Below are 20,774 nucleotides of genomic sequence, written 5' to 3'. Positions count from 1 at the left end.
CTGCACTGTATAGCAGTATACAGACTATTACTAGTGATAACTGGTTACAGCAGGTACAGGAGCTGGTGTATATGATGTAGCCGTGCGCTGTTATCTCTCTCTCTGCACTGTATAGCAGTATACAGACTATTACTAGTGATAACTGGTTACAGCAGGTACAGGAGCTGGTGTATATGATGTAGCCGTGCGCTGTTCTCTCTCTCTCTCTGCACTGTATAGCAGTATACAGACTATTACTAGTGATAACTGGTTACAGCAGGTACAGGAGCTGGTGTATATGATGTAGCCGTGCGCTGTTATCTCTCTCTCTCTGCACTGTATAGCAGTATACAGACTATTACTAGTGATAACTGGTTACAGCAGGTACAGGAGCTGGTGTATATGATGTAGCCGTGCGCTGTTATCTCTCTCTCTCTGCACTGTATAGCAGTATACAGACTATTACTAGTGATAACTGGTTACAGCAGGTACAGGAGCTGGTGTATATGATGTACCCGTGCGCTGTTATCTCTCTCTCTGCACTGTATAGCAGTATACAGACTATTACTAGTGATAACTGGTTACAGCAGGTACAGGAGCTGGTGTATATGATGTAGCCGTGCGCTGTTATCTCTCTCTCTCTGCACTGTATAGCAGTATACAGACTATTACTAGTGATAACTGGTTACAGCAGGTACAGGAGCTGGTGTGTATGATGTAGCCGTGCGCTGTTATCTCTCTCTCTGCACTGTATAGCAGTATACAGACTATTACTAGTGATAACTGGTTACAGCAGGTACAGGAGCTGGTGTATATGATGTAGCCGTGCACTGTTATCTCTCTCTCTCTGCACTGTATAGCAGTATACAGACTATTACTAGTGATAACTGGTTACAGCAGGTACAGGAGCTGGTGTATATGATGTAGCCGTGCGCTGTTATCTCTCTCTCTGCACTGTATAGCAGTATACAGACTATTACTAGTGATAACTGGTTACAGCAGGTACAGGAGCTGGTGTATATGATGTAGCCGTGCGCTGTTATCTCTCTCTCTCTGCACTGTATAGCAGTATACAGACTATTACTAGTGATAACTGGTTACAGCAGGTACAGGAGCTGGTGTATATGATGTAGCCGTGCGCTGTTATCTCTCTCTCTACTCTGTATAGCAGTATACAGACTATTACTAGTGATAACTGGTTACAGCAGGTACAGGAGCTGGTGTATATGATGTAGCCGTGCGCTGTTATCTCTCTCTGCACTGTATAGCAGTATACAGATTATTACTAGTGATAACTGGTTACAGCAGGTACAGGAGCTGGTGTGTATGATGTAGCCGTGCGCTGTTATCTCTCTCTCTGCACTGTATAGCAGTATACAGACTATTACTAGTGATAACTGGTTACAGCAGGTACAGGAGCTGGTGTATATGATGTAGCCGTGCGCTGTTATCTCTCTCTCTGCACTGTATAGCAGTATACAGACTATTACTAGTGATAACTGGTTACAGCAGGTACAGGAGCTGGTGTATATGATGTAGCCGTGCGCTGTTATCTCTCTCTCTCTGCACTGTATAGCAGTATACAGACTATTACTAGTGATAACTGGTTACAGCAGGTACAGGAGCTGGTGTGTATGATGTAGCCGTGCGCTGTTATCTCTCTCTCTGCACTGTATAGCAGTATACAGACTATTACTAGTGATAACTGGTTACAGCAGGTACAGGAGCTGGTGTATATGATGTAGCCGTGCGCTGTTATCTCTCTCTCTCTGCACTGTATAGCAGTATACAGACTATTACTAGTGATAACTGGTTACAGCAGGTACAGGAGCTGGTGTATATGATGTAGCCGTGCGCTGTTATCTCTCTCTCTCTGCACTGTATAGCAGTATACAGACTATTACTAGTGATAACTGGTTACAGCAGGTACAGGAGCTGGTGTATATGATGTAGCCGTGCGCTGTTATCTCTCTCTCTCTGCACTGTATAGCAGTATACAGACTATTACTAGTGATAACTGGTTACAGCAGGTACAGGAGCTGGTGTATATGATGTAGCCGTGCGCTGTTATCTCTCTCTCTCTGCACTGTATAGCAGTATACAGACTATTACTAGTGATAACTGGTTACAGCAGGTACAGGAGCTGGTGTATATGATGTAGCCGTGCGCTGTTATCTCTCTCTCTCTGCACTGTATAGCAGTATACAGACTATTACTAGTGATAACTGGTTACAGCAGGTACAGGAGCTGGTGTGTATGATGTAGCCGTGCGCTGTTATCTCTCTCTCTCTGCACTGTATAGCAGTATACAGACTATTACTAGTGATAACTGGTTACAGCAGGTACAGGAGCTGGTGTATATGATGTAGCCGTGCGCTGTTATCTCTCTCTCTGCACTGTATAGCAGTATACAGACTATTACTAGTGATAACTGGTTACAGCAGGTGAGCTGGTGTGTATGATGTAGCCGTGCGCTGTTATCTCTCTCTCTCTGCACTGTATAGCAGTATACAGACTATTACTAGTGATAACTGGTTACAGCAGGTACAGGAGCTGGTGTGTATGATGTAGCCGTGCGCTGTTATCTCTCTCTCTCTGCACTGTATAGCAGTATACAGACTATTACTAGTGATAACTGGTTACAGCAGGTACAGGAGCTGGTGTATATGATGTAGCCGTGCGCTGTTATCTCTCTCTCTGCACTGTATAGCAGTATACAGACTATTACTAGTGATAACTGGTTACAGCAGGTACAGGAGCTGGTGTATATGATGTAGCCGTGCGCTGTTATCTCTCTCTCTCTGCACTGTATAGCAGTATACAGACTATTACTAGTGATAACTGGTTACAGCAGGTACAGGAGCTGGTGTATATGATGTAGCCGTGCGCTGTTATCTCTCTCTCTCTGCACTGTATAGCAGTATACAGACTATTACTAGTGATAACTGGTTACAGCAGGTACAGGAGCTGGTGTATATGATGTAGCCGTGCGCTGTTATCTCTCTCTCTCTGCACTGTATAGCAGTATACAGACTATTACTAGTGATAACTGGTTACAGCAGGTACAGGAGCTGGTGTATATGATGTAGCCGTGCGCTGTTATCTCTCTCTCTGCACTGTATAGCAGTATACAGACTATTACTAGTGATAACTGGTTACAGCAGGTACAGGAGCTGGTGTATATGATGTAGCCGTGCGCTGTTATCTCTCTCTCTGCACTGTATAGCAGTATACAGACTATTACTAGTGATAACTGGTTACAGCAGGTACAGGAGCTGGTGTATATGATGTAGACGTGCGCTGTTATCTCTCTCTCTGCACTGTATAGCAGTATACAGACTATTACTAGTGATAACTGGTTACAGCAGGTACAGGAGCTGGTGTATATGATGTAGCCGTGCGCTGTTATCTCTCTCTCTGCACTGTATAGCAGTATACAGACTATTACTAGTGATAACTGGTTACAGCAGGTACAGGAGCTGGTGTATATGATGTAGCCGTGCGCTGTTATCTCTCTCTCTGCACTGTATAGCAGTATACAGACTATTACTAGTGATAACTGGTTACAGCAGGTACAGGAGCTTGTGTATATGATGTAGCCGTGCGCTGTTATCTCTCTCTCTGCACTGTATAGCAGTATACAGACTATTACTAGTGATAACTGGTTACAGCAGGTACAGGAGCTGGTGTATATGATGTAGCCGTGCGCTGTTATCTCTCTCTCTGCACTGTATAGCAGTATACAGACTATTACTAGTGATAACTGGTTACAGCAGGTACAGGAGCTGGTGTATATGATGTAGCCGTGCGCTGTTATCTCTCTCTCTCTGCACTGTATAGCAGTATACAGACTATTACTAGTGATAACTGGTTACAGCAGGTACAGGAGCTGGTGTATATGATGTAGCCGTGCGCTGTTATCTCTCTCTGCACTGTATAGCAGTATACAGACTATTACTAGTGATAACTGGTTACAGCAGGTACAGGAGCTGGTGTATATGATGTAGCCGTGCGCTGTTATCTCTGTCTCTGCACTGTATAGCAGTATACAGACTATTACTAGTGATAACTGGTTACAGCAGGTACAGGAGCTGGTGTATATGATGTAGCCGTGCGCTGTTATCTCTCTCTCTGCACTGTATAGCAGTATACAGACTATTACTAGTGATAACTGGTTACAGCAGGTACAGGAGCTGGTGTATATGATGTAGCCGTGCGCTGTTATCTCTCTCTCTGCACTGTATAGCAGTATACAGACTATTACTAGTGATAACTGGTTACAGCAGGTACAGGAGCTGGTGTATATGATGTAGCCGTGCGCTGTTATCTCTCTCTCTGCACTGTATAGCAGTATACAGACTATTACTAGTGATAACTGGTTACAGCAGGTACAGGAGCTGGTGTATATGATGTAGACGTGCGCTGTTATCTCTCTCTGCACTGTATAGCAGTATACAGACTATTACTAGTGATAACTGGTTACAGCAGGTACAGGAGCTGGTGTATATGATGTAGCCGTGCGCTGTTATCTCTCTCTCTCTGCACTGTATAGCAGTATACAGACTATTACTAGTGATAACTGGTTACAGCAGGTACAGGAGCTGGTGTATATGATGTAGCCGTGCGCTGTTATCTCTCTCTGCACTGTATAGCAGTATACAGACTATTACTAGTGATAACTGGTTACAGCAGGTACAGGAGCTGGTGTATATGATGTAGCCGTGCGCTGTTATCTCTCTCTCTCTGCTCTGTATTGTTCCAGTCTAGATTTGCACCCCTCCTCCCACTTCCTCATATTAGTTTTTAACCAGGGATCTAGCATTACCTGCACCAGGTAACAGGCATAATCCAAAGTAAGTTCTATTTATATTGTTAGTGTTAGTTTATTTGGGGAGAGTGTTTGGGTGTTGGTTCCCCTGAGCTGTTCTGGCTGGGCCTCTTCAGGTCATGACCACATAATACACAGTCACTTTGAATATCACTTTTTTTGTGTTTGTTTATAATTCATGTATTTTTTACACATATTATTTTCCTTCTATTTCCTGCACTTATTAGCTCCTCTTACACACCTGATACTATATAACACTTATTAGCTCCTCTTACACACCTGATACTATATAACACTTATTAGCTCCTCTTACACACCTGATACTATATAACACTTATTAGCTCCTCTTACACACCTGATACTATATAACACTTATTAGCTCCTCTTACACACCTGATACTATATAACACTTATTAGCTCCTCTTACACACCTGATACTATATAACACTTATTAGCTCCTCTTACACACCTGATACTATATAACACTTATTAGCTCCTCTTACACACCTGATACTATATAACACTTATTAGCTCCTCTTACACACCTGATACTATATAACACTTATTAGCTCCTCTTACACACCTGATACTATATAACACTTATTAGCTCCTGTGAGGAGACAAGGGAAAAGGACTTCTAGGACTTGCCTGCATGTTGAAAAGAGTTATGACCCAGTTCTGTGTTCTTAAATTGAAGCCCTCAGTCTGCATGTCTCATACAGGAAGTTTGCCAGCAGCAGACAGCAAAGGTGTGTTCCTGTTACAAAACCCTCCTCCTTCCTCTCTGCAAAGACTGACACCTGAGCCCACCAATGAGTGAGAGAGAGGGAAGTAGGGTGGTGCAGCAAGAGGAATTGTGGGATAGTGTGTGAGTACAGTGTGACTCTGAAGGTTGGGGTGTTGTCCCCTCTCAGTGTCTTTAGATATATAGCAGCTCTGTGTTCCCTGTTACAGCTGCCATTGCTGGCCAGGTAGGGAAGAGATATATAGCAGCTCTGTGTTCCCTGTTACAGCTGGCCAGGTAGGGAAGAGATATACAGCAGCTGGAAAAGACTTTGCTGAACTCTGAGTGGACTGTAATGATATAACCCTGCTTACTGTTTGCTGAATTTCTGTGTCTCCATGAATAAAGTTCATCATTCCTTCATTATAACCTGCTCCACTGTGTGATCCCTGAACCCCAGGATACCCAGGACACCCGGTATCCTCACATTTGGCGGCAGCGGTGGGACGTCACACAGTTCCTGCAGTAATTCCAGGGGAGTGAGTAGAAGCAACGCTAATACCAGAGAATATCAGCATGGAGAGTCAGTCAGCAGTTGCAACCGGCGGCCAAATTGAAAACGTCATGAGAGAGCAGGAGAAGTTTTACCGGACAGCCCGGAAACCGCACCTGCAAGGATTTTGCAGGATGAAGGGAATTGCTTATAATGGGACTGACACCCGGGAGATTCTGGTACTACGGTTGTTGGAGTGGGATCGTGCACACCCAGAGGATCCCGACCACCTGAGTGATGATGAAGAAGGACCGACAGGCAGTGGAAGCACTTCCAGTCGGTTACCCGAGTCAACCACCGCTACTCCCGCCCTACTACAGAGCTGGCTGGGGGCATTAGGTGAAAGTGCAACTACACAAGAGAGAGCTGGAGTGATCCAAGCAATATTAGGGGTACAAATCCCTACTAGCAGCGGAACTGTGCTGTCGCCCAGAGGGGCTGAACAAGAGAACCGGCGCTTGGGATTTAAGGATGTTCCCACATTTCGAGAGAATGAAACTGACATTGACACTCACCTGCAGATCTTTGAGAATCTCATGGGAGTGCACGGGATAGAGCCAGCTGAATGGCCCAAGTACTTGGGGCCAAGTCTCACCGGTAGGGCTTTGGAAGCCTACAGGGCTCTAACTTCCCAGGAATGTGGAATCTACACCTGCATAAAGAAGGCATTGCTGGCTAAGTTTCAGATCACTGCAGAATCTTATCGTCTCAAATTCAGGACACTGAGCAAAAGTGGGACTGCTTCCTACCAAGAGTTTGCCAGTCAGCTACGGCAAGCTTGTGGAAAATGGCTCGAGGGTAGACAGGCCTCTACCGTGGAGCAGATCATCAACCTAATTGTGGTAGAACAACTAATGATTAAGATGGCACCAGAGATACAGGAGTGGGTCGCAGACCGGAAGCCCAGCACGCCTGAACAAGCTGCAGAATGGGCTGATGAATATATAGCTAACCGTCCCCAATGGAGAGTCTTCAGTGCAACAGGTGGTACAAGAACCCCACGAGCGGAGAAGCTCCTTGACAGAGAACCACGCATAAATGATAGTAGTAAAGGAGGCCCTATCAAAAACATTTCTTATCAACCACCCAGATTCAAAGTGGCTAACCCAGAACCTCGGAAGTGCTACCGCTGCAATCAACCAGGACACTTGTTGAGGGACTGTCCACGCACGCGAGGGCCATTCCCTGGGGCTAGACCGGCCCCAGTCTCTGTGGTATGTTACCCCATGGAGGATTATTGCGAGGAGGTCATCCATTCAGATGCGACCGAGATGATGGATGGGGTGTATATTGTAGACCTGGTTCTGGGGGAGGAGCAGGCAACTCCTCAGAATATGCAGGGGCACTTACAGCCTGTGTTGGTAGAGGACCAGCGGGTACAGGGCCTACGAGATTCTGGGGCCTCACTCACATTGATTGAGCCAGACCTGATTCCCACCTCCCGGGTGATTCCTGGACAGTATGTACAAATTGCCACCGCCGGGGGACAACAGACCGATATCCCCGTCGCCAAGATACATCTCGACTGGGGAGCTGATCAAGGAATCGTGGAGGTCGGAGTACTCAAGGGGCTACCAGCCAAGGTCATCCTCGGGAATGATCTGGGACAGGGACTGGTGACACACTTCGTTCAAGTGGTGACCCGGAGCCAAACCCAAAGAGCAGTGACCCAGGTGACAGATTCAGAACAGAACCAACCTACCCCGACCACAATGGTGAGTGAAGTACTGGACAAGAAACTGGAATCAGAGTTAGACTTGGGGGAGGTGGACCGGAGCGAGTTTCGACAGGCCCAACGGACAGACCCTTCCCTAAGTAAATTAAGGAGTGCAGCCGACCTGGGGTTGGAAACAGCTGATGGGAGCAAGATAGTTTGGGAAGAGGAATTGCTGTACCGAGTGGTCGTTCTTCAGTCTGGACAGGAAACAGTAATGCCTACTAAACAGTTGGTGGTACCTACACCGTACAGAGCACAATTACTAGCCCTTGCTCATGACATTCCAGCGGCCGGGCATTTTGGCACCCGTAAAACACTGGCACGATTGTTGCGGAATTTCTTCTGGCCACGAATCTCTAGAGACGTTAAGCAGTATCGAGACACCTGCAATACCTGCCAGAGGCTCGGGAAGCCCCAGCGAAAAGCTCCTCTGCACCCATTACCTATTATAGGGGAGCCCTTTGCCCGTGTTGCCATAGACCTAATTGGACCATTAGCTATTCCCAGTCATACGGGAAAGAAGTACATCCTAACACTGGTGGACTTTGCTACACGCTATCCTGAGGCTGTGGCCCTATCATCTATTGACACAGAACACGTTGCGCAAGCATTAACAGACATATTCAGTCGGCTTGGATACCCACAGGAAGTCATCACAGATCAAGGGCCCCAATTCCAAGGTGAACTAATGCAAACCCTGTGGGAAAAGTGGGGGGTTCGACCTCTTCGGACCACCTCTTACCATCCACAGACCAACGGACTCTGTGAACGTTTCAATGGAACGCTAAAAAGACTTCTACAAGCTTACGTGCTGTCCGAGGGGAGGGACTGGGAGAGAGCCCTTCAACAGCTTCTCTTCGCTTATCGGGAAGTCCCACAGGCGTCTACTGGATATTCCCCATTTGAACTTTTGTACGGCCGGAAAGTGCGGGGGCCTCTAGACCTGGTCAAAGAGAGCTGGGAGGGAACTTTCCAAGAACACCAGCAGCCCATTTTACAATATGTAGAGAATATGCGGAACCGCATGAGAAGATTGCTACAGTTAACCCAAGAGCATCTCAGGGAATCACAAGAGAGACAAAAGGAATGGTATGACGCCCATGCTCAAGACCGAGAGTTGCATCCAGGGCAAAAAGTAATGGTGCTTATCCCAGTGCGAAGAAACAAACTGCAGGCTATGTGGGAAGGACCGTATACCGTGGTAAGGCGCACCGGGCCGGTCAATTACGTGATTGCCCTGGATAAGGGAGGGAAGTACCTACGCACCTTCCATATAAATCGAATTAAGGCCTATCGTGATCGTCAAGTAGTAACAATGGCGGTATGTTGTCCTCCGATGGAGGCACCAGAAACTGATCCATTGCTTGACCTTTTGGGAGCTGCTAAAGAGAAGAAAGGAGTGGAATCAGTCCAGGTGGGACAACAGTTGAATGCAGCCCAGCAGCAAGAGATGTGGAGGATCTTAGAGGCTGAACAGGCCCAGTTTTCTTGTCTACCTGGTCGAACTCATCTGACCGCCCACCATGTGGACACTGGGAGTGCTAGGCCCATCCGACAAGTCGCTTACCGGATGACTCCAGGTGTTATGAGGCAGGTAAAGGCTGAGATCGAGGAGATGCTAGCTTTGGGGGTCATAGTGCCATCTAAAAGCCCATGGGCTGCTGGGGTTGTGTTGGTTCCCAAGAAAGATGGGACCACACGGTTTTGTGTGGACTATCGCAAATTGAACGAAGTCACCACCACTGATGCTTACCCTATGCCCCGTGTTGATGAGCTACTGGATCGGATTGGAGGGGCTGAGTTTGTCTCAACATTGGATTTGAGCAAAGGCTACTGGCAAATCCCACTTACCAAAGAGGCCCAGGAGCGTTCTGCCTTCATCACACCGGAAGGACTCTTTGAGTGGACTACAATGCCTTTCGGGATGAAGAACGCCCCTGCCACATTCCAGCGAATGGTTAATGACCTCTTGGAGGGGTGTCAAGACTTTTCCCAAGCCTACTTAGATGACATTGCCATCTTCAGCCATACCTGGGAGGAGCATTTAATTCAGGTGACAGAAGTGCTGAAGAGGATTAGACAGGCTGGACTCACCATACGCCCAGATAAGTGTCAAATGGGGATGGCTGAGGTTCAGTACCTAGGACATCGGGTCGGAGGAGGTGCTATCAGACCTGATCCGGCAAAGGTGGAGGCTATTTCCAATTGGCCCCAACCTGTCAACCAAAAACAAGTGCGGGCGTTCCTTGGAGTCGCTGGCTATTACAGGAAATTTATACCACATTACAGCACCGTGGCCAAGGCTCTGACAGACTTGACCAAAAAGAGATATGCTCGGAATATTGAATGGACTGTTGAATGTGAGCAAGCTTTCAACACCTTAAAAGACTTGCTGACTCGAGCCCCAGTGTTGGCTGCCCCTGACTACAACAGAAAGTTTATTGTGCAGACAGACGCATCAGGGTGTGGACTTGGGGCAGTGTTGAGTCAAGTGGGAGCAGATGGTAGGGAACATCCAATTGTGTATCTATCCCGTAAACTAGCTGACCGAGAGATAGCCTACGCCACTATTGAAAAAGAATGTCTAGCCATAGTCTGGGCCTTAAAGAAGCTACAACCATATCTTTATGGGAAAGAATTTACTGTTGTCACTGACCATAACCCGTTGTATTGGCTAAACAGAACCTCGGGGGAAAATGGGAGGTTGTTGAGGTGGAGTCTGGCGTTACAAAGTTTCAACTTTTCCATTTCTCACAAAAAGGGACGAGAACATCACAATGCTGATGGGCTATCCAGATGTGAGGAAACAAATATCAAGCTTCGCAGACCCTCGGGCCGAGTCGACAGTCAGGACTCCAACATTGGGACCATGTCTGTCTCCTCGATTTAAGAAGGGGGAGGTATGTGAGGAGACAAGGGAAAAGGACTTCTAGGACTTGCCTGCATGTTGAAAAGAGTTATGACCCAGTTCTGTGTTCTTAAATTGAAACCCTCAGTCTGCATAAGTCTCATACAGGAAGTTTGCCAGCAGCAGACAGCAAAGGTGTGTTCCTGTTACAGCCCTCCTTCCTCTCTGCAACGACTGACACCTGAGCCCACCAATGAGTGAGAGAGAGGGAAGTAGGGTGGTGCAGCAAGAGGAATTGTGGGATAGTGTGTGAGTACAGTGTGACTCTGAAGGTTGGGGTGTTGTCCCCTCTCAGTGTCTTTAGATATATAGCAGCTCTGTGTGCCCTGTTACAGCTGTCATTGCTGGGCAGGTAGGGAAGAGATATACAGCAGCTGGAAAAGACTTTGCTGAACTCTGAGTGGACTGTAATGATATAACCCTGCTTACTGTTTCCTGAATTTCTGTGTCTCCATGAATAAAGTTCATCATTCCTTCATTATAACCTGCTCCACTGTGTGATCCCTGAACCCCAGGATACCCAGGACACCCGGTATCCTCACAGCTCCTCTTACACACCTGATACTATATAACACTTATTAGCTACTCTTACACACCTGATACTATATAACACTTATTAGCTCCTCTTACATACCTGATACTATATAACACTTATTAGCTCCTCTTACACACCTGATACTATATAACACTTATTAGCTCCTCTTACACACCTGATACTTTATAGCACTCATTAGCTACCTTCACACACCTGATACTATATAGCACTTATTAGCTACCTTCACACACCTGATACTTTATTACACTCATTAGCTACCTTCACACACCTGATACTATATAGCACTTATTAGCTACCTTCACACACCTGATACTATATAGCACTTATTAGCTCCTCTTACACACCTGATACTATATAACTCTTATTAGCTACTCTTACACACCTGATACTATATAGCACTCATTAGCTACCCTCACACACCTGATACTATATAGCACTCATTAGCTACCCTCACACACCTGATACTATATAACACTTATTAGCTACCTTCACACACCTGATACTATATAACACTTATTAGCTACCCTCACACACCTGATACTTTATAGCACTCATTAGCTACCTTCACACACCTGATACTATATAGCACTTATTAGCTACCTTCACACACCTGATACTATATAGCACTTATTAGCTCCTCTTACACACCTGATACTATATAACACTTATTAGCTACCCTCACACACCTGTTACTTTATAGCACTCATTAGCTACCTTCACACACCTGATACTATATAGCACTTATTAGCTACCTTCACACACCTGATACTTTATTACACTCATTAGCTACCTTCACACACCTGATACTATATAACACTTATTAGCTCCTCTTACATACCTGATACTATATAGCACTTATTAGCTACCCTCACACACCTGATACTATATAGCACTTATTAGCTACCCTCACACACCTGATACTATATAACACTTATTAGCTACCCTCACACACCTGATACTATATAACACTTATTAGCTACCCTCACACACCTGTTACTTTATAGCACTTATTAGCTACCTGATACTTTATAAAACCTCACTGTCACACTTTTTGTCTGATTCCCTGGGGAGGTCTTTGGCTGGGCTGTCTTTTGGGGTGCCCTGCGTCCCAGATGTGGACCCCAGAGTGTTACGGAGTTGCTCGACGAGGTGACCTTGACGCTGGTGGGTAGGCCGGTATCATTGACCAACGATATGCTAACTACCTCTGATACGATATATAATTACATTATACATTTACATGTGAACAGTAATTATCGCATTGTACATCTGCAACTCCGTTTTCTGTGTAGGAATTAGACCTCTGTATATATCTGTGATCCCAGTGCTGTGACCGTAAACGCTGTCTCGGATCACCATTGTATCCATCAGTCGTAATGGGTGCCGAACAGTCTGTATAAGCTCAGTCGGACATAGACAGCCTGGTCCAGGAAGTCTGCGTCCACTGACTTCTCCAAAACGGGGGTGACATGCTCCTGTTTTGGCATCCAGTTCCCGTCGCCGCCCCTAAACACCACAGCGTGCATGGAACAGATCCTGGCAGACCCCCAAACATTGGAGATGTGCGGTGACCATTGGGTTAATCGTGACTCAGGCCCTTATTTATATTGGGGCAAAATACAGAACTTTGGCTCCCTTGTGACAGTGACCTGGAGGGTAGGACGTTATGTACATGATTGTGATGGATATGAGGAGTCGGGGAGAATCTTGGTAAGCTGTGCTGGTGTGTGTGTGTGCATGTGTATATATATATATATATATATATATATATATATATATATATATATATATATATATATATATATAATGTATGTATGTATATAACTTTGTAACCAGCTTTTATGGAGCTGGAGCAGCGTTTTCCCTATTTCCCCCCCGGTCGCCCTCATGGAGGCTCCAGGCCCTGCTGCCCAGGACAGGGCGGAAGGTTGGTGAGAACGTAGGCTCAGAGGATAGGGTGGGAGTTCGCCTATTAGTGGGAGCTTCTCTAAGACGCAATGATCTGCTGGTGCCGAGGGTGTCTGTGACACATTCTATGATCTTACTGTGAAAGGGTCTAATTTGGTGGAACTGGAAAAATTTGTCTTCAGATTCTAAATTTGGGCTGAATTTCTGAGAAAATTAAATGAATCTTTGCCAGTCTGCTTGTTCCTATATTGTATTGTACGCTGCTTTCCAGCCGGGGACCACGCCAGGCCGGTATCAACCCCGGAGGATATCCAAATTGGCACAGCAGTGGTGTGGCCGGCCCCTGGATGTGGTGTGGCCGGCCCCTGGATGTGGTGTGGCCGGCCCCTGGATGTGGTGTGGCCGGCCCCTGGATGTGGTGTGGCCGGCCCCTGGATGTGGTGTGGCCGGCCCCTGGATGTGGTGTGGCCGGCCCCTGGATGTGGTGTGGCCGGCCCCTGGATGTGGTGTGTCCATGGGAAAGTGCAGAACCCAATCCTGCATCAGCGGGGCACCTGATAGGAGACGCCAGTGCCCAGAAGTGCTTGGTGCCCCTCACTGTTTGGTTACGTTTCCCCCGCAGCGTACGCTGCGTCCAAGTGATTTCCTTTCCACACTACATGGAAGGGCCAGCCGCTATTTCTATAAACCATGTAAGGTATATAATACACTGCTGCGGTCTGTATTCCGCCATTGTATAGAAGTCCTTATATGCACAGATCCTTTAATCTTTGCTGCCCCTTGTACTGTGTATTAGATGCCCCGTCCTCAGAGGTGTCGTTCTGCCATCACTGACGCAGTAACTGGTAGGTAGTGCGCACATATATTTGCTGATTGTATTGTATTATGTGCAGTTCTGTCTCTGTGTTATAAATTCCCTACTGGCATAGTGTGCGCCTGACCGACCAGTTATTCACGCTCTTCGCTACCTGTTCATTTCCTGCAGACATACTGTACACCTGGTCAGTCACCGCTGCGGCAGGAGGCGCATCACTGTCATAGTCTTTGGTATTATTGTGTGAAAAAATTATTATTTATTGGCTTTTAAGTGCTGGGATTATTATAATTCTTCTTTACGTGTCTCTTCCTGTCTGAGTTCATTACACAATAACTTTTGAGGAAATTGTCGTTTAATATATAAAATAATATATTTAAGGGAAATCCTGTTCCTGTATGATGCCCCTTTGCTCTCTGTAGTCAGCTGTGAGTGACCCCAGACTCAATCTCTCTGTTCTCAGCTGTTTCCAGGGCGCCCCCATGTGGTGAAGCTGCTGGAAACATTGCAGGAATGGCTGGTCAGTATGCCCCTGGACAAGATCCCCTATGACGCCATCTTGGATCTAGTCAACAACAAAATGCGGGTGAGTAATAATTTTATCTCCTGAGTGTTAAGTGTCTGCGTGTGGGGGGGTCGGGCAGAGGTTTCCGGGGTCAGCCATCCATGTCACATGTATAACCCGCCCACGCCATGCCTCAGTGATGTACCCAGTAAGGGGATGGATGGTGGTCTCAGTAATGTATACCCCGCCCACGCCATGCCTCAGTGATGTACCCAGTAAGGGGATGGCTGGTGGTCTCAGTAATGTATAACCAGCCAGCGCCATGCCTCAGTGATGTACCCAGTAATGGGGATGGACGGTGGTCTCAGTAATGTATAACCAGCCCTCGCCATGCCTCAGTGATGTACCCAGTAAGGGGATGGCTGGTGGTTTCAGTAATGTATAACCAGCCCTCGCCATGCCTCAGTGATGTACCCAGTAAGGGGATGGATGGTGGTCTCAGTAATGTATAACCAGCCCTCGCCATGCCTCAGTGATGTACCCAGTAAGGGGATGGCTGGTGGTTTCAGTAATGTATAACCAGCCCTCGCCATGCCTCAGTGATGTACCCAGTAAGGGGATGGATGGTGGTCTCAGTAATGTATAACCAGCCCTCGCCATGCCTCAGTGATGTACCCAGTAAGGGGATGGCTGGTGGTCTCAGTAATGTATAACCAGCCAGCGCCATGCCTCAGTGATGTACCCAGTAATGGGGATGGACGGTGGTCTCAGTAATGTATAACCAGCCCTCGCCATGCCTCAGTGATGTACCCAGTAAGGGGATGGATGGTGGTCTCAGTAATGTATACCCCGCCCACGCCATGCCTCAGTGATGTACCCAGTAAGGGGATGGATGGTGGTCTCAGTAATGTATACCCCGCCCACGCCATGCCTCAGTGATGTACCCAGTAAGGGGATGGCTGGTGGTCTCAGTAATGTATAACCAGCCAGCGCCATGCCTCAGTGATGTACCCAGTAATGGGGATGGACGGTGGTCTCAGTAATGTATAACCAGCCCTCGCCATGCCTCAGTGATGTACCCAGTAAGGGGATGGCTGGTGGTTTCAGTAATGTATAACCAGCCCTCGCCATGCCTCAGTGATGTACCCAGTAAGGGGATGGATGGTGGTCTCAGTAATGTATAACCAGCCCTCGCCATGCCTCAGTGATGTACCCAGTAAGGGGATGGCTGGTGGTCTCAGTAATGTATAACCAGCCAGCGCCATGCCTCAGTGATGTACCCAGTAATGGGGATGGACGGTGGTCTCAGTAATGTATAACCAGCCCTCGCCATGCCTCAGTGATGTACCCAGTAAGGGGATGGATGGTGGTCTCAGTAATGTATACCCCGCCCACGCCATGCCTCAGTGATGTACCCAGTAAGGGGATGGATGGTGGTCTCAGTAATGTATATCCCGCCCGCGCCATGCCTCAGTGATGTACCCAGTAAGGGGATGGATGGTGGTCTCAGTATTGTATACCCCGCCCATGCCATGCCTCAGTGATGTACCCAGTAAGGGGATGGCAGGTGGTCTCAGTAATGTATAACCAGCCCTCGCCATGCCTCAGTGATGTACCCAGTAAGGGGATGGCTGGTGGTCTCAGTAATGTATACCCCGCCCACGCCATGCCTCAGTGATGTACCCAGTAAGGGGATGGCTGGTGGTCTCAGTAATGTATACCCCGCCCACGCCATGCCTCAGTGATGTACCCAGTAAGGGGATGGCTGGTGGTCTCAGTAATGTATACCCCGCCCACGCCATGCCTCAGTGATGTACCCAGTAAGGGGATGGCTGGTGGTCTCAGTAATGTATACCCCGCCCACGCCATGCCTCAGTGATGTACCCAGTAAGGGGATGGCTGGTGGTCTCAGTAATGTATAACCCGCCCACGCCATGCCTCAGTGATGTACTCAGTAAGGGGATGGCTGGTGGTCTCAGTAATGTATACCCCGCCCACGCCATGCCTCAGTGATGTACCCAGTAAGGGGATGGCTGGTGGTCTCAGTAATGTATACCCCGCCCACGACATGCCTCAGTGATGTACCCAGTAAGGGGATGGCTGGTGGTCTCAGTAATGTATACCCCGCCCACGCCATGCCTCAGTGATGTACCCAGTAAGGGGATGGCTGGTGGTCTCAGTAATGTATACCCCGCCCCCGCCATGCCTCAGTGATGTACCCAGTAAGGGGATGGCTGGTGGTCTCAGTAATGTATACCCCGCCCATGCCTCAGTGATGTACCCTGTAAGGGGATGGCTGGTGGTCTCAGTAATGTATACCCCGCCCATGCCATGCCTCAGTAATGTACCCAGTAAGGGGATGGCTGGTGGTCTCAGTAATGTATACCCCGCCCATGCCATGCCTCAGTGATGTACCCAGTAAGGGGATGGCTGGTGGTCTCAGTAATGTATACCCCGCCCATGCCATGCCTCAGTGATGTACCCAGTAAGGGGATGGCTGGTGGTCTCAGTAATGTTTACCCCGCCCACGCCATGCCTCAGTGATGTACCCAGTAATGGGGATGGCTGGTGGTCTCAGTAATGTATACCCCGCCCATGCCATGCCTCAGTGATGTACCCAGTAAGGGGATGGCTGGTGGTCTCAGTAATGTATACCCCGCCCATGCCATGCCTCAGTGATGTACCCAGTAAGGGGATGGATGGTGGTCTCAGTAATGTATACCCCGCCCATGCCATGCCTCAGTGATGTACCCAGTAAGGGGATGGCTGGTGGTCTCAGTAATGTATACCCCGCCCGCGCCATGCCTCAGTGATGTACCCAGTAATGGGGATGGCTGGTGGTCTCAGTAATGTATACCCCGCCCGCGCCATGCCTCAGTGATGTACCCAGTAATGGGGATGGCTGGTGGTCTCAGTAATGTATACCCCGCCCACGCCATGCCTCAGTGATGTACCCAGTAAGGGGATGGCTGGTGGTCTCAGTAATGTATACCCCGCCCATGCCATGCCTCAGTGATGTACCCAGTAAGGGGATGGATGGTGGTCTCAGTAATGTATACCCCGCCCGCGCCATGCCTCAGTGATGTACCCAGTAAGGGGATGGCTGGTGGTCTCAGTAATGTATAACCAGCCAGCGCCATGCCTCAGTGATGTACCCAGTAAGGGGATGGCTGGTGGTCTCAGTAATGTATACCCCGCCCGCGCCATGCCTCAGTGATGTACCCAGTAAGGGGATGGCTGGTGGTCTCAGTAATGTATACCCCACCCGCGCCATGCCTTGGATGTACTTTGTGCTACATATGATGGGTCATACAGAGGGAGGGAATCTGTGTCGCAGTGATTTGTTGGAACGTGGTTACGTGTCTTATGTCTCTATGATTCTGCTTTGTTCTCGCATTCGCTGCTTTCTATACATTATATAAGACCTGCTCTTCTTCTTATGATGATCTACAGATTTCCGGAATCTTCCTCACAAACCACATTGAGTGGGTGGGCTGCCAGGGGAGCCGGTCGCAGCTGAGGGGGTACCCGTGCTCATTATGGAAGCTGTTCCACAGTCTGACCGTCCAGGCCGCCACTCAGCCGGGCGCCTTGGCAAACACCGGTAATGTCTTATTGTCTGCAATGTACATAATGCGTAGGGCATTGCGCCTAATTCAGAGGTGCGCACAGTGATAATGTCAGACACAAGCGGGCGATGTGCCAGTCTGTGCGTCTGAGTCTCTCTGCAAGGTGACGCAAGAGTCGGGGATTTTAGTGGGCGTTTCTCGGAGGTAACATGGGGGTGGCTAGCCAGACGCAGGTGTGTTGCTGATAATGACTATGACATAAGACGCGGTAGCACTGACAGGACGCCATGTTCAGATGTAGGGCTGGTGCATACTTCGATGTTGCGAGCGACAGTGCGTATAAATACATAGCGGGACGGATTAGCGCTGTTGCCGGTGGCTGCTCTGTAAGCTCAGAATCTGTTGCGGTATCAGCTTTAAGGCGCGGTTGCACCTCAGAATCCGGCCCGTTGTTACATGATGTGCAGGGTGCCACGCCCACCCCCTTGTAAAACGCCCCTTCAGTGCTGTGCCCACCGGCCGGAACAGGCAGCATTGAAGGGGCAATAGTCCTAGTGCCGGGCATAGAATGCAGCCAGTAACGAGCGCAGGTAGCCGCAGCTGTCGGCGTGTAGCCAGCGCAGGTAGCCGCAGCTGTCGGCGTGTAGCCAGCGCAGGTAGCCGCAGCTGTCGGCGTGTAGCCAGCGCAGGTAGCCGCAGCTGTCGGCGTGTAGCCAGCGCAGGTAGCCGCAGCTGTCGGCGTGTAGCCAGCGCAGGTAGCCGCAGCTGTCGGCGTGTAGCCAGCGCAGGTAGCCGCAGCTGTCGGCGTGTAGCCAGCGCAGGTAGCCGCAGCTGTCGGCGTGTAGCCAGCGCAGGTAGCCGCAGCTGTCGGCGTGTAGCCAGCGCAGGTAGCCGCAGCTGTCGGCGTGTAGCCAGCGCAGGTAGCCGCAGCTGTCGGCGTGTAGCCAGCGCAGGTAGCCGCAGCTGTCGGCGTGTAGCCAGCGCAGGTAGCCGCAGCTGTCGGCGTGTAGCCAGCGCAGGTAGCCGCAGCTGTCGGCGTGTAGCCAGCGCAGGTAGCCGCAGCTGTCGGCGTGTAGCCAGCGCAGGTAGCCGCAGCTGTCGGCGTGTAGCCAGCGCAGGTAGCCGCAGCTGTCGGCGTGTAGCCAGCGCAGGTAGCCGCAGCTGTCGGCGTGTAGCCAGCGCAGGTAGCCGCAGCTGTCGGCGTGTAGCCAGCGCAGGTAGCCGCAGCTGTCGGCGTGTAGCCAGCGCAGGTAGCCGCAGCTGTCGGCGTGTAGCCAGCGCAGGTAGCCGCAGCTGTCGGCGTGTAGCCAGCGCAGGTAGCCGCAGCTGTCTGGCGTGTAACATTCCATAGTTATGTAACTAATGATTAGCAGCCCTGTGATTGGCCCGGAGGCCGCGGTCTCTGCGCAGCCCTGTAACTGGCCTGGAGGCCACGCTCTGCGCCTGTAATTAGCCATTTGGCGCAATAGTTATAGGTATTGCTATTGGCATCCCAGCAGTTCCCTGAGTTATGGACTTTAGGGAACGTCAGTAAGTAAATTGATCCCGTCTTCATGGTCAGAGTATGGATTAGTGCAGGCTGGAGGATTAGCTAAAGTGCTGTTTGCTTTACACGATGGAGCTGGCAGATATATCGGCCTGTGAGGTAGAACGTGTTGCCGTGGATATTGCTGTTGGGGGGGAATGGTGTGACACATCCCGGATTAGCTCAGTCGCTGTGCGGCTATGTGGCCCCCTGCGCCCCTCTCTCGCCCCCTTCCCTGCACAGCTGACAAGTGCTTCTTACGCCTAAAGAATTGGGTCACTTGGAGGCTGCTGGATTATATCTTGGGAAGGTTTTTTCCTCTCCTTATATCTTGTTTTAAATCCCATGGAGTAAAAAGCTGCGTCTCTAATCCCCGCAGCGCCAGGTAGGGCTTTAATGGCTATTGTCCACTTTAGAGATTAGGGTGAAGCAGGATTGCGGTAGTTGGTGAGGAAGGAGGAACGAAGGATTACACCATGATACATGGCAGATGTTCACAGAAGATTCATCCGGGGATTTAGGCAAGAAAAAAACAAAATGAGCCATTTGTCTGTGAACCCCTTCCCGTCACTGGGAGCCGGAGGCGCCGGGCTCTCTGTCTGTGAACCCCTTCCCGTCACTGGGAGCCGGAGGCGCCGGGCTTTCTGTCTGTGAACCCCTTCCCGTCACTGGGAGCCGGAGGCGCCGGGCTCTCTGTGAACCCCTTCCCGTCACTGGGAGCCGGAGGCGCCGGGCTCTCTGTGAACCCCTTCCCGTCACTGGGAGCCGGAGGCGCCGGGCTCTCTGTGAACCCCTTCCCGTCACTGGGAGCCGGAGGCGCCGGGCTCTCTGTGAACCCCTTCCCGTCACTGGGAGCCGGAGGCGCCGGGCTCTCTGTGAACCCCTTCCCGTCACTGGGAGCCGGAGGCGCCGGGCTCTCTGTGAACCCCTTCCCGTCACTGGGAGCCGGAGGCGCCGGGCTCTCTGTGAACCCCTTCCCGTCACTGGGAGCCGGAGGCGCCGGGCTCTCTGTGAACCCCTTCCCGTCACTGGGAGCCGGAGGCGCCGGGCTTTCTGTCTGTGAACTCCTTCCCGTCACTGGGAGCCGGAGGCGCCGGGCTCTCTGTGAACCCCTTCCAGTCACTGGGAGCCGGAGGCGCCGGGCTCTCTGTCTGTGAACCCCTTCCCGTCACTGGGAGCCGGAGGCGC

General features: G+C 49.6%; 1 protein-coding gene across 1 annotated transcript in view; it reads left to right on the top strand.

The window, feature by feature from the left end:
* The window catches only part of QSOX2 (quiescin sulfhydryl oxidase 2), an 81,129-nt gene that overhangs the window by 44,293 nt on the left and 16,062 nt on the right, over positions 1 to 20,774 (top strand). The window contains exons 9-10 of the mRNA XM_088461424.1: positions 14,451 to 14,573; positions 17,946 to 18,096. Of these exons, the coding sequence (XP_088317550.1) occupies positions 14,451 to 14,573; positions 17,946 to 18,096 (274 nt within the window). The remainder of the gene's footprint in view (positions 1 to 14,450; positions 14,574 to 17,945; positions 18,097 to 20,774) is intronic.

Source organism: Taudactylus pleione, unplaced genomic scaffold (genome assembly GCF_031769625.1).
Source record: "Taudactylus pleione unplaced genomic scaffold, aTauple2 ptg001045l, whole genome shotgun sequence".
NCBI classification, from domain to species: domain Eukaryota; kingdom Metazoa; phylum Chordata; class Amphibia; order Anura; family Myobatrachidae; genus Taudactylus; species Taudactylus pleione.
This window is presented reverse-complemented; position numbering and strand designations above follow the sequence as displayed.